The 18,957-nt window shown below is 37.2% G+C and overlaps 2 protein-coding genes and 1 pseudogene across 10 annotated transcripts in view; 1 reads left to right on the top strand and 2 right to left on the bottom strand.

Annotated features, from left to right (window-relative positions):
- The window catches only part of LOC113920938 (peroxiredoxin-1-like), an 882-nt gene extending 358 nt beyond the window's left edge, over window positions 1–524 (bottom strand). Inside the window, exon 1 of the mRNA XM_035726924.1 lies at window positions 1–524. This exon is cut by the window's left edge and continues 358 nt beyond it. Within this exon, the coding sequence (XP_035582817.1) occupies window positions 1–472 (472 nt within the window). The 5' untranslated portion in view covers window positions 473–524.
- The window catches only part of HECW2 (HECT, C2 and WW domain containing E3 ubiquitin protein ligase 2), a 353,828-nt gene that overhangs the window by 263,731 nt on the left and 71,140 nt on the right, over window positions 1–18,957 (top strand). For 8 of the 9 annotated variants that reach the window (XR_003519441.2, XM_027591366.2, XM_027591367.2 and 5 more), the window contains 2 exons: window positions 14,121–14,255; window positions 17,590–17,692. Coding sequence is in view for 8 of the 9 variants with exons in the window: in XM_027591366.2 (XP_027447167.2) it covers window positions 14,121–14,255; window positions 17,590–17,692 (238 nt within the window). In the remaining variant the exon portion in view is untranslated. The remainder of the gene's footprint in view (window positions 1–14,120; window positions 14,256–17,589; window positions 17,693–18,957) is intronic. The other variant, XM_027591370.2, reaches the window with a different exon arrangement.
- LOC113921214 lies at window positions 14,634–14,725 on the bottom strand (annotated as a pseudogene).

The following is an 18,957-nucleotide window of genomic DNA, read 5'->3' as shown; positions in this document are numbered from 1 at the left end:
GGAAGGCCTGAACCAGTCGCAGAGTCTCATCCACAGAGCGGCCTACAGGAAGGTCATTTACCGTGATCTGCCTAAGGATACCTTTATCATCAATGATAAAGAGGCCCCTGAAGGAGATGCCTCCATAGTCCTGAGCAATGGTACGCTTGGGGTCTGATACCAAGGGAATGTTCATGGGTCCCAGTCCTCCTTGTTTCTTGGGTGTGTTGATCCACGCCAGGTGACAGAAATGAGAATCCACAGAAGCACCAATCACTTGACAGTTGAGTTTCTTAAATTCTTCTGCCCTGTCACTGAAAGCAATGATCTCCGTGGGACACACAAAGGTGAAGTCAAGAGGGTAAAAGAAGAACACAATGTATTTTCCTTTGTAGTCAGATAGGCTGAGATCTTTGAACTGGCCATCTGGCATAACAGCCGTGGCTATGAAGTTGGGGGCAGGATGCCCAATTTTGGCATTTCCCGAAGACATCTTGCTATCAGCGGCTCTGAGAGCAAAAAGGCCGAAAACAAGGCAGGAAGAAGACGCCTCTTGTAGTTTTTCTTACAAAAATCATATGCTCTATCTCCTAGCTAAATTGACATCCATTTCTGTATCCAAACACAGTAACCCCAGAGTTTTGTGACTTTGGATGTCAGATTGGGGGTTTGAGTAGCAGAATGGTCCAAATACCCAACTTAGATGACCATGGCAAGTAGCAGTTATGGTTATGAGGATAGATTTTGAGAAGAGAACAAATATTTGTACAGTGAAAGTTTCCACAGTCTGAGCCTACTAAAGGATTCTCATTTTACCAGACTGTAATAACCAATGTGGCTGCAGAGGTTGACCCAGTGATGACATAGATTTTGGTTGTATCCCACATGAAGCTGATAGCCACAACTTATTGGGTCAGGTTCATCTCAATGAGTACAATGCAACTTAGTATTTGGAAGTCTCAAGTGAATCCCTAAAATATCTTAGGATAAGCTCTACACTTTGAAAAACACACTTTTTGTTACTTTGATGACTACATTTGTTATTTTTGTGGCACATCTCTTTAATTGCTTTGAAACAATACCTCTTTGTAGTGGCTACCTGGTTTAATAACCTGAAGTTATACAGCAGTCCAGGTGGAGATGGAATTAAGTTCTAAACTTGTAAATAGCATGTGGATTTTAAATGATCTCTTGCTGATTTTTTAACGGGGTAAAAGGGTGTTAGATTAAGCATTAACTCACATAAATACACATAGAACACAACAGGAAAGAATACTTCTGGGACAGTGTACCTTTTTGAAAGAGAGAAGAGAGCAGAGATTGGTTTTGTGAGTGTATTTCTGAGTAAAATGCTAGACTCATGGAATCTTGAAGGAACTATCCAAGTATGGAGATGGCCTTTGCCTTTTAGTTTTAAACAGTTGTCTTCACGATCTGTACTGGATCTTTTTTATGCAATATAATATGCTATTTTAAAATTTCATGGCAGTGACTTTCTGCTGTACCGAAAATGGGCTGATTTGGATAACTCTATCTATCCTCAGTCTTCTCTAGTGATGTGTTTTGGTAAATGTTTAAAACCCGGCTCTCCGGGGGAAGTGTGGAAGAAGGCTGATTTGTAACATTTGCCATTTTCCACGGGGTAGATTCCCCCACCATAGCCCATTTCAGGCTGCCAGCATATTCCCTTAAAATCTCACTACATCAAAAACTAATGATGTAATGTATGGTGATTAACATAACATAATAAAAAAAAAAAACTCACAATCAGCTGTCATGAATTGGTACATGCCATCCCCAGCATATCACTGGCTCTCCTATTATATTTCCAACACCTAAATACCACCACTCCCAACACATAAAATATCCTTGTGCTAACATTTTATATTTAAAGTGTTGGGAATATTGGACTTATCCACATCTGCTAACTGACCAGCTGTTTCCAGAACTCTAGCTTGAGCACCACAGATTCCTGTTTTGTCTCCTCGCAGCTTTAAGTCTCTGATCATAGCAGTTTAACAAAATAACCTGCTTTAACTTTTGTGTGACTAATACAGATGTTACGGAATGTTTGGGATCACTCCCTCCAGATGAACCAAGTGGTGGAAAACAGTAGCATGACTATTTTTACTTATAATAAACTGTATCATTCAGCCTTTTCATTTCTGCTATTGCTAAGTGTTCTGTTGGGATATAATATAAAGAAAATAATAACACATTTATTCCTAATAATTGGAGAAATACTAGGGAGGGAGCCAGGAGCTGAGAAGTGATTTATATTTTGGAATGGGGAGACTGTGTAAGTAAATACATTCTTTATAAAAATTAGTTTACAATTAACTTTTTTAAAGCATTTCTAAGACTTTGTAGAGAAGCCAGAAGTAAGAACAGATTCAATATACAGTGCTTCTAACCTATAAATTGTTGTTCTTTTGTTTCCATACCTCTCCCTTTCTTTTAAATTGAAGTATAATTGACATACAGCATTATGTTAGCAGGTATACAACATAATGATTCACATTTGTATACATTACAAAATGATCACCACAATAAGTGTAGTTACCATCTGTCACCATACAAAGTTACATTTTTTTTTGTGATGAGAACTTTTAAGATTTATTTTCTTAGCAACTGTCAAATCTGCAATACAACATTATTGTCTGTAGTCATCATGCTATACATTGTATCCCATGACACATATTTTGTAACTAGAAGTTTATATCTCTTGATCTCCTTCACCCATTTTACACCCGCCATCCCTGCTCTAGCAACCACTAATCTATTCTCCATTATCTATAAGTTTTGTTTTGTTTGTTTTTTATTCCATGTATAAGTGAACTCATACAGTATTTGTCTTTCTCTGTCTGACTTATTTCACTTAGCATAATACTTCCAAGGTCTGTTCATGTTGCCACAAACGGCAGGATTTCATTCTTTTCTTCTGGCTGAATAGTATTCCATTGTATATCTATATACCACATCTTCTTTGTGCGTTCGTCCATCAGTGGACAGGTAGGTTGTTTCCATATTTGACTATTGTAAATAATGGTACAATAATCATGGGGATGCATATATCTTTTTGAATTAGTGTTTTCATTTTCTTTTGATAGATAATCAGAAAAGGAACTGCTAGATCTTATGGTACTTCTATTTTTTAATTTTTTGAGGAAACTTCATATTGTTTTCCACAATGGCCATACCAATTTACATTCCCACTAACAGTGCACAAGTCTTCCAGTTTTCTCCACATCCTCGCTGACACTTGTTATTTCTTGTCTTTTTTGATACTAGCCATTCTGACTGGTATGAAGTGATATCACATTATGGTTTTGATTTGTATTTCCCTGATGATGAGTGATGTTGAGTATCTTTTCATGTACCTGTTGGCTGTCTGATGTCTTCTTTGGAAAAAAATGTCTATTCAGATCCTCTGCCCAGTTTTTAATCGATTGTTTTTGTTTTTGTTATTGAGCTGTATGAGTTCCTTATATATTTTGGATATTAACCTCTTACTGAACATGTGATTTGCAAATATGTTCTCCCATTCAGTAGGTTGCCTTTTTATCTTGTGGATGGTTTTCTTTGCTGTGCAGAAGCTTTTTAGTTTGATGTAGTCTCATTTGTTTATTTTTGCTTTTGTTGCCGTTACCTCTGAAATCAGATCCAAAAAAAATATTACCAAGAGTGATGTCAGGGAACTTACCACTATGTGTTTTTCCACGAGTTCTGTGGTTTCTGATCTTACATTCAAGTCTTTAAGTTAATTTTTGTGAATAGTATAAGACAGTGGTCCAGTTTCATTCTTTTGCATGTGGTTGTCCCGTTTTCCTAACACCATTTATTGAAAAAACTATTCTTTCCCCATTGTATATTCTTGCCTCCTTTGTCACAAATTAATTGACCATATATGCTTTGGTTTATTTCTGGGCTCTCTATTCTATTCTATTGACCTATAAGTCTGTTTTTATGACAATACCATACTGTTTTGATCACTGTAGCTTTGTAATAGCTTTTGAAATTAGGGTGTGTGATTCATTCCAGCTTTGTTCTTTCTTAAGATTGCTTTGTTTTTTCAGGATCTTTTGTTGTTCCAGATTTTAGAATTGTTTGTTCCATTTCTGTGAAAAATGTCATTGGAATTTTGATAGGGATTGCATTGAATCTATAGATTGCTTTGGGTAGTATGGACATTTTTACAATATTAATTTTTCCAACCCATGAGCATGGAATATCTTTCCATTTATTTGTGTCTTCTTCAATTTCTTTGATCTATGTCTTGTAATTTTCAGTGTATACATATTTCATCTCCTTGGTTAGATTTATTCCTAGGTATTTTATTCTTTTTGATGAAATTGTAAATGAGATTGTTTTCTTAATTTCTCTTTTTGATAGTTTGTTGTTAGTTTATAAAAATGCAACAGATTTTTATATATCGATTTTGTGCCCTGCAACTTTATGCAATCTGTTTATTAGTTCTAAAATTAGTGGAGTCTTGAGGAGTTTCTCTATATAAAATGATGTGATCATAAATAATGATAGTTTTACTTCTTCCTTTCCAGTTTGGATACTACTGTTTGGATTTTTTTTTCCCTGCCTAATTTCCCTGGATACTGATGTTTGGATTTTTCTTCCTGCCTAATTATTCTGGCTAGGATTTCCAATACTAGGTATAAAATTCCAATACTAGGAATTAAAGTGATGAGAGTGGGCGTCCTTGTCTTCTTCCTGATCTTAAGGGAAAAGTGTGGAGTATGATGTTAGCTGTGGGCTTGTCATATATGGCCTTTATTATGCTGAAGTACATTCTATCTATACCCACTTTGTGGATAGTTTTTATCATAAATAGGTGTTGAATTTTGTCAAATACATTTTCTGCATCTATTGAGATGATCATATGATTTTTATTCTTCATTCTATTAATGTGGTGTATCACATTGATTTGCAGATTTTGAATCATTCTTGCATCCTTGGAATAAATCTCCCTCGATCATGGTATATAATTCTTTTGATGTATTGTTGTATTTAGTTTGCTAATATATTGTTGAAGATTTTTACATCTGGGTTCATCAGGGATATTGGTTTGTAACTTTCTTTTTTTCTGTGGTGTCTTTATCTGGTTTGGGTATTGGGTAGTGCTGTCCTCACAAAATGAGTTTGGTAAGTGTTCCCTCCTTTTTATTTTTTGGATGAGTTTGAGAAGGATAGTATTAAATATTATTTGAATGTTTGGTAGAATTTACCAGTGAAGCCACCTGGTCTTAGACTTTTGTTTGTTGGAAGTTTTTTGATTATTGATTCAATGTCCTTACCAATAATCAGTCCAGTCCTATTTTCTATTTCTTCATGATTCAGTCTTGAAAGATTGTATATTTCTAGGAATTTATCCATTTCTTCTAGGTTTTCCTATTTGTTGGCATGTACTTATCTCTCATAATTCTTTTCTATTTCTTTGGTAGTAGTTGTGATTTCTTCTCTTTCATTTCTGATTTAATTTATTTGCACCCTTCCCTTTTTTTCTTAGTCTGTCTAGCTAACAGTTTGTCAATTTTGTTTATCTTTTCAAAGAACCAGCTCTTAGTTTCATTGATCTTTTCTGTTGTTTTTTTAGTCTCTATTTAATTGATGTCCTCCCTTATCTTTATTATTTCCTTCCTTCTATTAACTTTGGAGTTGGTTCTTTTTCTGGTTCTTTTATATATATATATAGTTTATTTAAGTTTTTTCTTGTGTCTTAAGATAGGCCTGTATTGCTGTAAACTTCTCTCTTAGAACTGGTTTTGCTGCACCCATAGATTTTGGTATGTTGTATTTCTGTTTTCATTTGTCTAAAGACATTTTTTAATTTCTCCTTTGATTTTTTTCATTGACCCATTGGTTGTTCAGTATCATGTTGTTTAATCTCCACATATTTATGATTTTCCCATTTTTCTTGTAAGTGATATCCAGCTTCATACTATTGATGCTTGATATGATTTCAGTCTTCTTAAATCTATTGAAAATTGTTTTGTGGCCTAACATATGATCTCTCCTGGAGAATATTCCATGTGCACTTGAGAAGACTGTGTATTCTTCTACTTTGGGATAGAATGTCATACGTGTATCTATTACGGTCATCTTGTCTATTGTGTCATTTAAGGCCAATGTTTCCTTATTGATTTTCTGTCTGGATGATCTACCGTTTGATGTAAACCGGGGTATTAAAGTCTCCTAGTAGTATTGTATTGCTGTCAGTTTCTCCCTTTAGGTCTGTTAATATTTGCTTTAGGTACACCTATGTTGAGTGCATAAATATTTACAAATGTTATATCTTCTTGAATTGACCCCTCTATCATTATGTAAGGCCCATCTTTGTGTTTTATTACAATCTTTGTTTTGAAGTCTGTTTTGTTCAATGTAAGTATAGCTACTTCAGCTTTCTTTTGGTTTCTGTTTGCATGAAACATCTTTTTCATCCCTTCACTTTCAGTCTGTGTGTGCCCTTATATCTAAGGTGAGTCCTTTATAGACAACGTATAGATAGGTCTTATATTTTTATCCATTCAGTTGTTCTGCGTCTTCGGATTGGAGAGTTTAAGTCCATTTACATTTAAAGTAATTATTGATAGACATGTACTTACTGCCATTTTGTTTATTTTCTGGCTTTTTGTAGTTCCTTTCTGTTCATTCTTTCTTCTCTTCTTTCTTCCCCTGTGGTTTGAATGTTTTCTGTAGTGTAATGCTCAGATTCCTTTCTCATGATCTTTTGCATATCTACTATAGGTTTTTACTTTGTGGTTACAATAAGGCTCATATATAACAGTCTATATATATAATGCTGTATTTTATGTTGATAGCAAGTTAAGTTTGAATGCATTCTAAAACTGCATTTTTATACCACCACCCCCATTTTACATTTTTGTGTCACATTTTACGTCTTTTATGTATCTTTTAACTAATTATCATAGTTATAGTTGTTTTACTACTTTTGTCTTTTAACCTTTATACTTGCTTTATACGTGATTAATCTGCTTCCTTTACTATATATTTACTTTTACTAGTGAGATTTTTCTGTTGTATGTTTTGTTATTACTAATCAGTACCCTTTCTTTTGAGCTTGCAGAGCCAGTTTATTGGTAATAAACTCCTTTAACTTTTGCTTGTCTGGAAAATTCTTTATCTTTCTTTCAATTCTGAATGATAAACTTGCCAGGTAGAGTATTCTTGGTTGGAAGTTTTTTCCTTTGAGCATTTTAAATACATCATATCTCTTCCTATTGGCCTGCAAGGTTTCTCCTCAAAAATCTGCTGATTGTCTTATGGGGGTTCCCTTTTGTATAACAAGTTGTTTTTCTCTTGCTACTTTTAAGATTCTCTATCTTTAACTTTTGACATTTAAATTATAATGTGTCTTAGTGTGGGTCTTTTGGGTTCATCTTGTTTGGCATTCTCTGGACTTCCTGGGTCTGGATGTCTGTTTCCTTCCCTGGGTTAGGGAAGTTTTCAGCCATTATTTCTTCAAATGGGTTTTCAGGCCCTTTATTTCTCTTTTCTCCTTCTGGTATCCCCTAAAATGCAAATGTTATTTTGCTTGATGCTGTCCCAAAGGTCCTTTAAACTATCTCCACTTTTAAAAATTCTGTTTTCTTTTTGCTGCTCTGTTTGAGTGAATCCCACTACCCTGTATTCTAAATCACGGATTCTTCTGCTTCATCTAGTCTGCTGTTGAACCCCTCCAATGTATTATCAGTTATTGTATTCAGCTATTGTTCAGTTATTGCATTCTTCAGCTCTGTGACTGCTCTTTGGTGTTTTCTTATTATTTTCTGGCTCTTTGTTGAAGTTTTCTCGATGTTCATCCATTTTCCTGAGTTCAGTGAGCAAATTTTGACCCTTACTTTGATCTCTTTGTCAGGTAAATTACTTATCTCCATTTCGTTAATGTGTTTTTCTGGAATTTTATCTTGTTCTTTCATTTGGAACATATAACTCTGTTTCTTCATTTTGCTTGACTTTTTGTTTCCATGTGTTAGGCAAAACAGCCATCTCTCCCAGTCTTGAAGGGGTGTCCCTATGTGGGCAATTAACCTTATCATTTAAACTTGCCCTAGTTCTTGATTATCTTTCAAGTTGCCTCTCCATTTGTTTCAGCTCCACGGGGTCCAGAAATGCTATCTCCCCTGGCCACCAGAGCCCAGTACTCAATGGCTATCCCCTGTGTGGGCTGCCCACACCCACTGGCTTTGGAGCATTGTGGGGGAAGCTGGGAAGGAGACAGGGCTGCAAAAGCAGTGAAAGGGGATGGGGTGCTCACCTGCTGCCTCTGGCCAGTAGCGGTAGCAGTGTGAGGGAATAAGGCAGGGTGGGGATGGAGGGTTGGCCCTAGCAAGTTAAAGTGAGAGTGCAAAAATGGCATCCATGAGTACCTCCATTCCTGGAGAGAGTCCCAACAAACTTTTGCCCTTTGGCAGATGCTTTGAGATTAATGAGTTTCTTCACATATGATCTAGGCTCTTTCCAAACTGCTATTTTTGTGCTGGATCCCAGGGCAAGTGAGTCTGCACACAAGCCCTTTAAGAGCAGAATCTCTGTTCTCTACAGCCCTATGGTTCCTCTGGATATAAGTCTTGATGGTTTTCTAAGCCAGATGTTTTGGGAGCTTGTCTCTCCGGTCCCAAGGGTTGGGGTGCCTAATGTGAGGCAAAAACCCCTCACAGAGGAGTTCCATTGTGAGACCCCTCCCAGTGGTTGCTACACTGGGGATGGAAGTTTTGGCAAGATCTCTGCCTCTCCTACCCATCTCAATGACCCTTTTATCCTTTGTTGTGGAGCTGTTCAGCTAGTTCTCATGTTCTTTTCAGAGGGAATTGTTTCACATGTAGCTATAGATTTGTTGTGCCTGTGGGAGGAAGTGAGTTCAGGATCTTCCTGTGCCACCATCTGGAACTGCCTGCTTTTTCCATAGCTCTTTAGAAGAAGATAGAAGAGCTGATCTTCTTTGTGTGGCATAGTTACAAGTGCTCGTTTTATTCTGTTTACATGGTCTTTTAATATGGATTCCTGGTTTGGCAGAATGTTAACTGGAAACAATTTCAAACTTCTGTAACTTAGATTTGTTGAGCCTGAGGTTGGTATTTCTTCACAAATACTGATGGCTTTTTCTTTTTTTTTTTAAATAATAGAAGCTTAAAAAAATAAAAAGAAAGAATTGTGTAAAGAGAGAAGCGTATTTTGTTTGGCCTCACTAAAATATCACTTGGCTCCAACTAGCCCATATTTCCTGACTCGACCATGCCCTGAAGCAATGAAAGGGAAGAAGTTTTTCAAATGAGATCTGAGTTTGTGTATTTGCATTCCTTTCAGTTTTTGACTGTGTTGTTAGTCTTAGTTGGTCCAGCACTGTGAAGCTTGGGTCAGTTTCCTTAATAAAACTTAACAGTAGGGAATCTATGTTGTTCAAAATTTGCTTTGCTATGGCTAATCTGAAAAAGACCCATTTTTTGATACAGCTGTTTTTTTCATAGAGTCTACATTCTCAACATGCTATTTACCCACACAGAATTTATTAATACATGTTAAATGCTTCCATAAATAAAGGCAGACTATTCAAGATGGTGACAGAAAAAAAATGACCCAAATTAAAAAAAAAAAAAAGTACTAGGTCAACTGTGTTACTGGCTTAAACTACTTAGGATATCCTGTGGGAAAATGATCCACTTTTCTGACATAATTGATTTGTGTGTCACAAATAGAAATGGCGAACCTAAATTTTGCACAGTAAGTTTTCTATGCTTTTCTCTCTACTTTAAAGTAGAATACATTTTTCACAACTCAGCTGTGACCTGAGTAGTCCCCTTTATGGGGATAAAGCAAAGCACCAAGGAAACCTGTCCATGGTCGCACAGTGGGTGGGGCAAAGGCAAAATACATGCTAAGTAATTGCTTCTTTGTGCTGCATTCTGTTAGTGCTCTAGTGATAGGATTTAATAGAGGTCTTAATCAAGATCTTTTTCCCCAAGTACTTGGCAGACTTAGAAAGCATGTGTCAACAATATGCACATTCTTTTTTTTTTTAAGATTTTATTTATTTATTTGACAGAGAGAGACACAGCAAGAGAGGGAACACAAGCGGGGGGGAGCGGGAGAGGGAGAAGCAGGCTCTCTGCTGAGCAGGGAGCCCGATGCGGGGCTCGATCCCAGGACCCTGGGACCGTGACCTGAGCCGAAGGCAGACGCTTCACGACTGAGCCACTCAGGCGCCCCAACAGTATGCACATTCTATTTGACTCTGAAACTGAACCCTTTGTGGGATACAAATATCACCTATTCCCCACCTACAGCCATGCCTCCAACTGGTTAACAGTGCAAACTGTGGAGAGTACGTACAGTTTGCTGTCTGACATTAGTGGCAGCCTTTTCAGTGGTGAAACGGTATTAAGGCCCAGAACTGTGAGTGGCTGTTATTGCCAGCCTAATTCAATAAATACGTAAATGCTTTCCAAAATCATGTACAGCATACAGTATGAGGGGAGTGGGAGGAACATGAAAAGGAAAAGATAGGGAGCAGAAGGCAGAATGGAAACAAAATGATATATGAAAAGGAGACCGAGGGGAAAGAGGTACTACTCATTGGGCTTTGGAGTCAGACAGAAAGATAAATTCAAATCCCAGCTTTATAGGTTCCCAACTATACATCTCACTTAAATCAGAACTGTTACCCAACTATATTGAAGGTGAACAACGAGATATCATTATTTACCGAATAATGAAAATCTTTATTTATAATGGTGGTTGCTGGTTTATGTGTTCTTCTATGCTTTGAATTTAAGGAAGACCATGTTTCCTCTGAGTTGCGGAGACTTCAGTATATCAGGATTTGTTCTGGCTGCATTGTGACAGAGACCCATACAAAGTTTAATATACAAGCTTTTCTTCACTCACATAAAGGTGTTCAGAGGTAGACAGTCTGGGGCTCTTGAGGTGATTTCTCAAGTTGTGAGAGCCTTGGCCTCTTCCAATTTCTGCTCAACAATCTTTCATCTTTATGGTTCTGTATGGCTGCTGGAGCTCCACCAATTACATCCTTCTCCCAGGGAGCAGAAAAGATGAAGGACAGGGGAAGGCTTGACCTTGTAAAAATCTCCTTGTAAGGAGATTTTCCAGAAGTATCATGTGACACTCTGTTTACATCACATTGACCATAACTTAGTCTGGGCCACATACACTTACAAGGAGCTCAGGAAGTCTAGTTTCCCTAGTTCTCCATTTTTTTGAGCCTTGTGTATGGAATGTAGCAAGATACATTGTGATCCTGGGAAAAACGTCTTAGAAGTTAAAACTTATTATTAGTACTAATAATAGTAACATTTAAGAGGTCACAGGCACTATGTTAAAAAAATTTATAAGAACCATCTCATTTAACCTTCTTTTGATGTCGGTGTTATTATCCCCATTTCACAGAAAAGATATTGTGGTTTAAAAAAGTTAAGTAGTTTGCTCACGGTTATGTCACTAGTAAGTGGTGGAGGTAACGCTCAGAACCAGCCTTGTCTTTTTTTAGATCCCAACCATTTAATTACTACTTTGCCTCCCACTTCTCAAGTTTTAACTTGGTAGTTTATCCATATCTACAATGGGATGTTTTAAAAACTTCTATCCTATCTGTGGTTTTATAGTCTTTAACTCTCCAAGCTTTTCACACACACACACATAAACACACACACACACCTCATTTATTTTTTTAAGATCTTTAAGTATTTCTATGCTTATGTAAAAGAATGTGACTTTTATTACTTGATTAGTTCATTATGAGTTGTCTCTCTGTACTTTAGTCAAGATATTAGCATTTTAGAGTTATTTACTAAGCCCGCATCTTTCCCCCAGATGCAGTTCCAAAAGCTATCAGGGATAACAGGATGAGTAAGAAAGAGTCCTTGCCCTCAAGGCATTTACAGTATAATTCTTTAGAGAATTGGTTTTAGACAAGCCTCTTAACATCAAATTATACTATGACACTACATATAAATCACAGCTGACCTAGATGTACACACCCATTTGTCCTTATAATTACAAGTGCATCATTGTTACCTCTAAATGGTTACCCATCCCTTCAAAACATTCCTAAGAAATTAGGTAAATAGGCAATTCTATTTTAGCACTCTCTGTATTTTTCCCTTAAAAAACATGACATATTATTGCTTTATTAATAAAAACTTAATTTCATAAAGATATGTGGCTGATTATAATATTTATTATTTTGAAATGTCCATTTGTCAAAATAATTTAATTTCTATTGTATGACATTTTGAATAGTGGCAGAAATGATGTATAAATGTATTAGAAGCCCAAATCAAATGGGGACCAGTGTGACATTTGGGACCAGAACCTGCCAATATAAGCCTATATAGAGTTTATCATTGGTGGTTTTTTGTTTGTTTTATTTTGTTTTATTTTTACAAGATGAGAGAAGATAGATGTTCCACCTGACCTGTTAGGAAAAAGGGAGCATTACCCAGGGATGTGAGGCTGATGGCATCATCTCCTACAAGACTTCCACTTAATTCAGTCTTTGTACCTGGAAATCAGATATTGAAAGAAGGGACTAGCCAGCATACAGTACTATATGCTCACTAAGTGAACATAGTAAAAAAAATAATAATAAATTTAATTAATTAATTAAAATAAATAGGAGGGAATAAAGGAAGGACTGGCAAGAATTCTCAATCAGTATATTTCTCTGCTTTGTCTTCTAGTACATCTACTGCTTAAGGTTATTTCCTTACAAAGAAATAAGTGTTTTTTTTTTTCCTATTTGGGAGCTACCTACAAATTGTTTTCCCTGTTTCCTGATTATGTATATACAGAAATATTTTGTTTCATAATGGAAAGGTGATTTTTTTAATAGACATAAATATATCATCTAAACCTGGGATTTACCTAGGTGTTTTCTCCTTCCTAGTCTTTAAAGTACTTTAACTGAGCTCCATCAGTTTGAGAAGTCAGTTCTTTTTGGCTTAGATTATTGGCATATATCATGTGCCCTGACACTTGACTAATAGGTAATGTGTCTCCCGGCTCTCCTAATAGTCTCTTTTATCTTGATGACCTAATAAACTTTATCTGATCATGGAAAACTTACATTTTCTAATTGTCCTTGAGATAATGGGCTTCATTATTCCCTAGAGCGAATTTTACTTTGAAGACTTACACCATTCGGCTCCTAATGACAGTGATAAATAGCACTGGTGTAGAGCTTCAGAATTAAACAAAAAGAATTTTAAAAGGCTTTTCTACGTTATATGCAGTCCTTACTGCAACAGTGAGGGAAACAGTTTATGCTCATTTGTGATTTCGCTAATCGGGAATTCTGCAGTAAACACCATAGACATGATTCCTCCCTTCTTTCACAGTATGGGGGGAGAAATGTTTTTATAAGAATTCTACAGCTCAGAGAACTTAAGTGACTTGCCCAAAGTCATTGCAGGTGATAAAATTTGTATGTAATGTGTGATCACCGATTAAACTGGAGAGGCAAATGGGAAGGAGATTTTAAAATCTTGGAAAACTGCCAAATTTTGTCAGAATTTTTTTTCTAGATAATGGGTAGCCAGTGGAAGCTTTGGATTGGAGCAGTAATGTAATCAAAGCATTTAGAAAGAATATTCGATACTGAGGTACCGGTTAAATGAATAAGGTTGTGAAGATGTGGAACAAGTGAAGACTGTTAATACATGTGTAAGAGAAAGCCCTGAAATACTAGGATGGTCATCAGGCTGGGATGGGACAAATGGAGGAGACACTACTCTGGGAAAGTTGGGAGCCTGAGGGCTGACAGTGTAGGAGAGGTCAATGAGGTTGAAGTGTCAAGTGATAAATAAGAACTTTGTAATAACCGTGGAGAGCAGTAAGAACTTAAGGAGCACCAGTTAAGAGAAGCCCAAGTGTCCTTTCATATGGCTCCTTTCTAAGATCCTGTCTTTGATGACTGTCTCTTCGAGTATTTCCTAAAACCAGGAATAATTCTCCCCAAAGATTAAGTTTATGAGAAAATGGAGCTAAGATCATTACTCGAAAGTAGGTTTTTTTCCTGAACGTGTGCAGTGATAGGTCAGCGAAGACAGGTGTGTGGCACGAATTGACAACTGACTGAGGGGACTGTTTCCTAGGCATTTTTTGTCGACCACAACTCCCGCACCACCACTTTTATCGACCCCCGGCTCCCGCTCCAGAGCAGTAGACCCACAAGCGCGCTGGTTCATCGGCAGCACCTGACGAGGCAACGCAGCCACAGTGCCGGCGAGGTGAGTCCCACGCCCCCCGCCCTCGGCAAGCGCTTCGTGGAAGCCACGGGGATGCGGTGGCTGTGGAAATGGGCGGGCTTTTTATTATTGTTTTGTTTTGTTTTCCTAGTTTGGTTTAGAGCTTTATCATTTGAAGACTGGAAAGTGTTGCAATGTTGACAGGGCCTCTCTGGAAATACACAGAGCCTAATTTACAAACTTTGAAAGATGGATATATGAGGAAAGATTGAAGAATGCAGAGAATTTTTTACATTCAGAAGTTGGTGAGAGAAAATTCTCAATGTTAGGAAATGTTCTAGAGAGGATGACGGTAAAGCCTTTTGTGTACATACCTAAGGGTAGCTTCATAGGAAAAAATAAATGTAACTTTTTTTTCCACGTCAGATGGGTAATATGCCGAGTTGTAATGAGGTTTGAGGGAGACTCGTGTCACACAAAGGCCCAATCATCAAACTGATGAACAAAAGGTTCGAAATGTAACTTTTAGTGCGCAAAATGTCAGTTACATATAAGGGAGGTTTTTGAAGTGAGGGTTGCTGGATTGGATTAAAATCTTCAGCCAATGCTATGGGGTGGTGGTATCCTCACTAATATTCTTTAAAGTCACCATGAGAGTTGATTCATGTACTCTAAGAGCCCAGAGAAAATGGGCGGAATTAGTTACTAACAGCTCTACCTCGCTTTAACTTTGCTGACTTGTAGTGACCTGTGGTAACCACATGGGGGCCCTTGAATAGCCTAACCAAAAAAAAAAAAAAAAGAAATAATCACTTCCTGTTTTCCTTTTTCTTTAGTAGCTTAAATAAAAGGAATGTTTTAAGTCAACTTTTTTTCTCTTTAGTACTGGCTTTATGCCTTGAATGTTTATCATTGCTTGGTATACATTGTTTCTAAAAATTGTGCTCAGGCAAAAAGAATTAAGATTCTTTTCCTATATGCCTTTTCCATGTCTATGTGCATATTATATTTTCAGTATTATATTGTAGATCAAATATTTTTGTAACCTCTCTTATAAGAAAAATTATGAATGCGATAAATAACTGGATTTTATTCATCAAAATTCTACTCTTGGAATTTCCCCTCGTAATTTACATACTTGTGTGTTTGCTGATACATAGAAGAGTATACTTGAGAAGCTCATATAAAAGTGATATATAAATCTATTGCAGGATGAGGTATGCACAGAAATATTTATATTTTATGAGTAGTTGATCAATCTTTACTTTGCTGCCATGGAAACCATTAGTGATGAACTGGATGATGCAAACAGCATTTATCTTAGAAGCAGAACAGACCTCTCACCTTTGGACCTTGTGTGTGATACGTACCATAATTAGGGCCCTGCCTGACTTTTATCACAAGGCCAGTGCACTTTAGCCACTTGGCCTTATCTTGACTTCACAGTATGGAGCTGGCTGCTGGGTCTGGTCAGGACTACTTGCATAAGATTTATAGCTACCTTCCTTTTTCTTTCAATTCCTCGGTCTCAGGACTTGAGTTATTTTCATGGTCTAGTAATAGCCTGTTGGGGTAGAGGGATCCTAAGGTACACATTCAAATTTAAGTGAGGATATCTCTTCGTGTTGATGGAGACTGAGCAATGGAACCGAGATAACCCCACAAAGACTCAGCAGTCAGCCCCAGCCTTGCCAGACCATTGACGGGAATGTGCTTTCTGGCACCACCTGCAGTGCTCCACACACTTATCTGGCCTTGCCCCGTCTGACGGTCTGGTTTGAAGAAGTGGGTTGTTGAAGAGAAGACATTTGTCTCTTCTGGGAAATAATGACGCATGACCACATACTGACAAGGAGTAAAAGTATATGTTCATGTACTGAAGTGATAAATTCTGTGACTGACAAACAAGGTGTCGTTAATGATCGAATCTCCTCTGAGAGTGGCTGACTTTATTCTTCAAAGCCAATAATTCAAGAGAAACAGAGCGAGAAACTTCTAGTCATACACAGGAGTCTTTCCATCTACTCTCTTATCCTCATTTAGCAAATATCACAGGTAGTAGAAATGTTGGTGTATCTTCCATCCAACAGAGAAATTCTTACCAAACACTGGCAGTGTAGAGACATAGTGGTTGGTGTGAACGATACAAATAACATATGTTTCTTTTTCTTATTAAGGAGCAAATGTATGAAACTAATCATAATACAGATGAATAAAAATATGAATGAAAACGCTTTATAAAATGGTGATAATGGCAGCTGCTTAAGAAATGTATACCAAGTGCTGTGGGAGCTCAGAGAAGGGTACATTTAAAGTCAGCTTGAACAGAAGGGAAGGCTTCATCAAGGAGGGGCTATTTGAATTACACTGTGAAGAATGAGTGAGAGTATTCTTGAGGGACAAGCAAGCAGTGTAGAGTGGGAACAGTATTTTTAGTTTTAGGGCCTTTAGAAAAACCTTCACCAAACACCGCACAGATACAGTGTGATAAAATGGTTGTGAAGGTTTGAATGAGTGGAGTAGAAGCTCTATTTTTAAAGTACCAATTTCTAAATCCAATATGTTATTTTGCCTTTTTTTCCCCTCTTACTCTCTAATACTTCTTTTCTACTGTTGTCTGAAAAGACTTCTGTAATATGGGGAGGGGGGTGCTAAAACAGAAGCTAAAGCAATGCTAGAGTTTACTGAGAAGACTATTAAAGGACATTTTTGTTCATTGACTTGTTGTATGTATGAGTTTCTAAATCTGTAATAGGTACAATAAATAATTCAGGTTGGGGCAACCCTATTTAGCTCTTTCACACCTGCTATGATTAGCTTCCTGGTGTGGGAGGTTCAAACCAGAAAGAGCTGTTGTACCGGGTGCTCTAATAGGTGTGTAAAATTGCTCCTGAGGAGATAATACACCAACTCAGAACCCCACACGAAGCTTGCTGCTCTTCAGCCTCCGCTGAGCAGGGAATTCCCTAACCTGCCTTGGCCAAAGGAGGGAATAACTTGGTACTGGTACTTCCCAAGTTCCCTCTCCGATGTATTGTTGCAGGATTTTGTTCTGTCAAAGCAGAGGTTATTCCTGGTGAACAGGCCTGCTGTTTAGCTTCTACAGCTCCAATAATTGTATGCATATGGACCTACCCCTGTACCCCCTGGTCACTGCCCCAGCCCCTCTCAAGGACATGGACGTCCCAACCCCTCCCCTCAATCCAGCCACTAAAGCAGAGCTCCTGAGAACCCTGTGTTGGCTCCTCAGCTGGCATCTTTTCTGATCAGTTGGTCCTTAATGCTCGTTGTCAAGTATTTTGAACTAGGCTTGGTGTGCTGATTTAAACCATTCTGGGTCTTGGTGCACAACATAAATAATGCTTCTGGTTTGCAGGTAGGAGAAGATTCTCGACATACAGGCCCACCAGTTCTTCCCAGGCCATCGAGTACGTTCAATACAGTCAGTAGGCCACAGTACCAGGATATGGTTCCAGTGGGTATGTCATCCCTTTCCAGAAATCTTTATCTTTGCTTTTCATATCAGTATGAATCATGCACTCTGTCAGCCTGCTACTTTTGCCCTGTACTGAGAACTGTTTCATTATCCCTAAGAAACTGATTTGAATCGCAAAGCACTCATGTCGTGTAAAATCCTATGTGATGAGATTTTTTTATGTTACTCTACCTTTTCTAGTAGAGCTATTATGTTAGATTGTTGAGGTTAAAGGAAAATAAGCTATTAAGGCAAATATATTATGTGGTCATTTCAAATGAGGCATTGGACAAGCATATATTTAGTATATATCTAATGCTTGGGACCGAATTTAAGTACGGTGTGAACCTAGAGTAGCCTCACAATAAGAAAGCAATGATGGCATATTCTTAAGGTTTTGGTAAAGAGCTATGTATTTGTAGCAAATACAAGGCAGCAGGAGACTCCAAAATAAATGAATTGGGGCAGTAGGCCTAAAGAACAACTTGAATTATTATTCACATGATGAGGTTGAAGTAGGCCAGTTTTCACACCTGGAGCCCTAAGGCAGGTGGAGTAGACAGATGGCAGGAGGCCATATGGGCTCCTGGCTTCATCTTAAGTTTGAGTAGCTCTCCATTGGTCTGTTTTTACCTTAAAATTTTCACTTCTTTAAGGAAACCTTTAACATGAAATATAAAGAAATTTGACAAACACTGGACAAAAAGAAATCTTGGATCCAAGTCTAACAGTCTATTTATGCTGTTACTAATAGGATACTAAATATTGCACGGAGAACTTAAAAATCTTATAAAATTGTTGCTCAAAAAGTTATCTAGTCTCTGATTGTGGATGGAATGTAAAAACCCACTGACAAAATTGCAGTTATAAAAATGTTTTCTAAAAAATTTTTTTAAGTGTTTTCATTATTTATATATGATGAAATGTACTGGTAGGTACACTTCAAGCTTGACAGTGGGATTCCATGTTAGCAGATAGTATTTTTTTTTTATTTTATTCACATTTAACTAAAATATGTATGCAAAGGCAGCATGATACAGCTGAAATTTGAACTGGCAGATGTTTAGAGCATGATATTTCTTTTGTTTGATCATTTGTTAGTTTAAGCAATGCATGTTCCTTGATCATATTTATGAACACAAGAGTGTTGCCTGAACTAGGATCACAGATGTCTGAGAATCCAGACATTCAGTTCTGTGATTTAAATATATTTTTCTGATTAGAAACAGATATAATCAAGATGAATAATATTAAGTAAGCCAATTAGTT

The sequence above is a fragment of the Zalophus californianus genome, chromosome 3 (genome assembly GCF_009762305.2).
Source record: "Zalophus californianus isolate mZalCal1 chromosome 3, mZalCal1.pri.v2, whole genome shotgun sequence".
Taxonomy (NCBI): Eukaryota; Metazoa; Chordata; class Mammalia; order Carnivora; family Otariidae; genus Zalophus; species Zalophus californianus.
The sequence above is the reverse complement of the archived record's forward strand: the minus strand, read 5'-3'. Positions and strand labels throughout refer to the sequence as shown.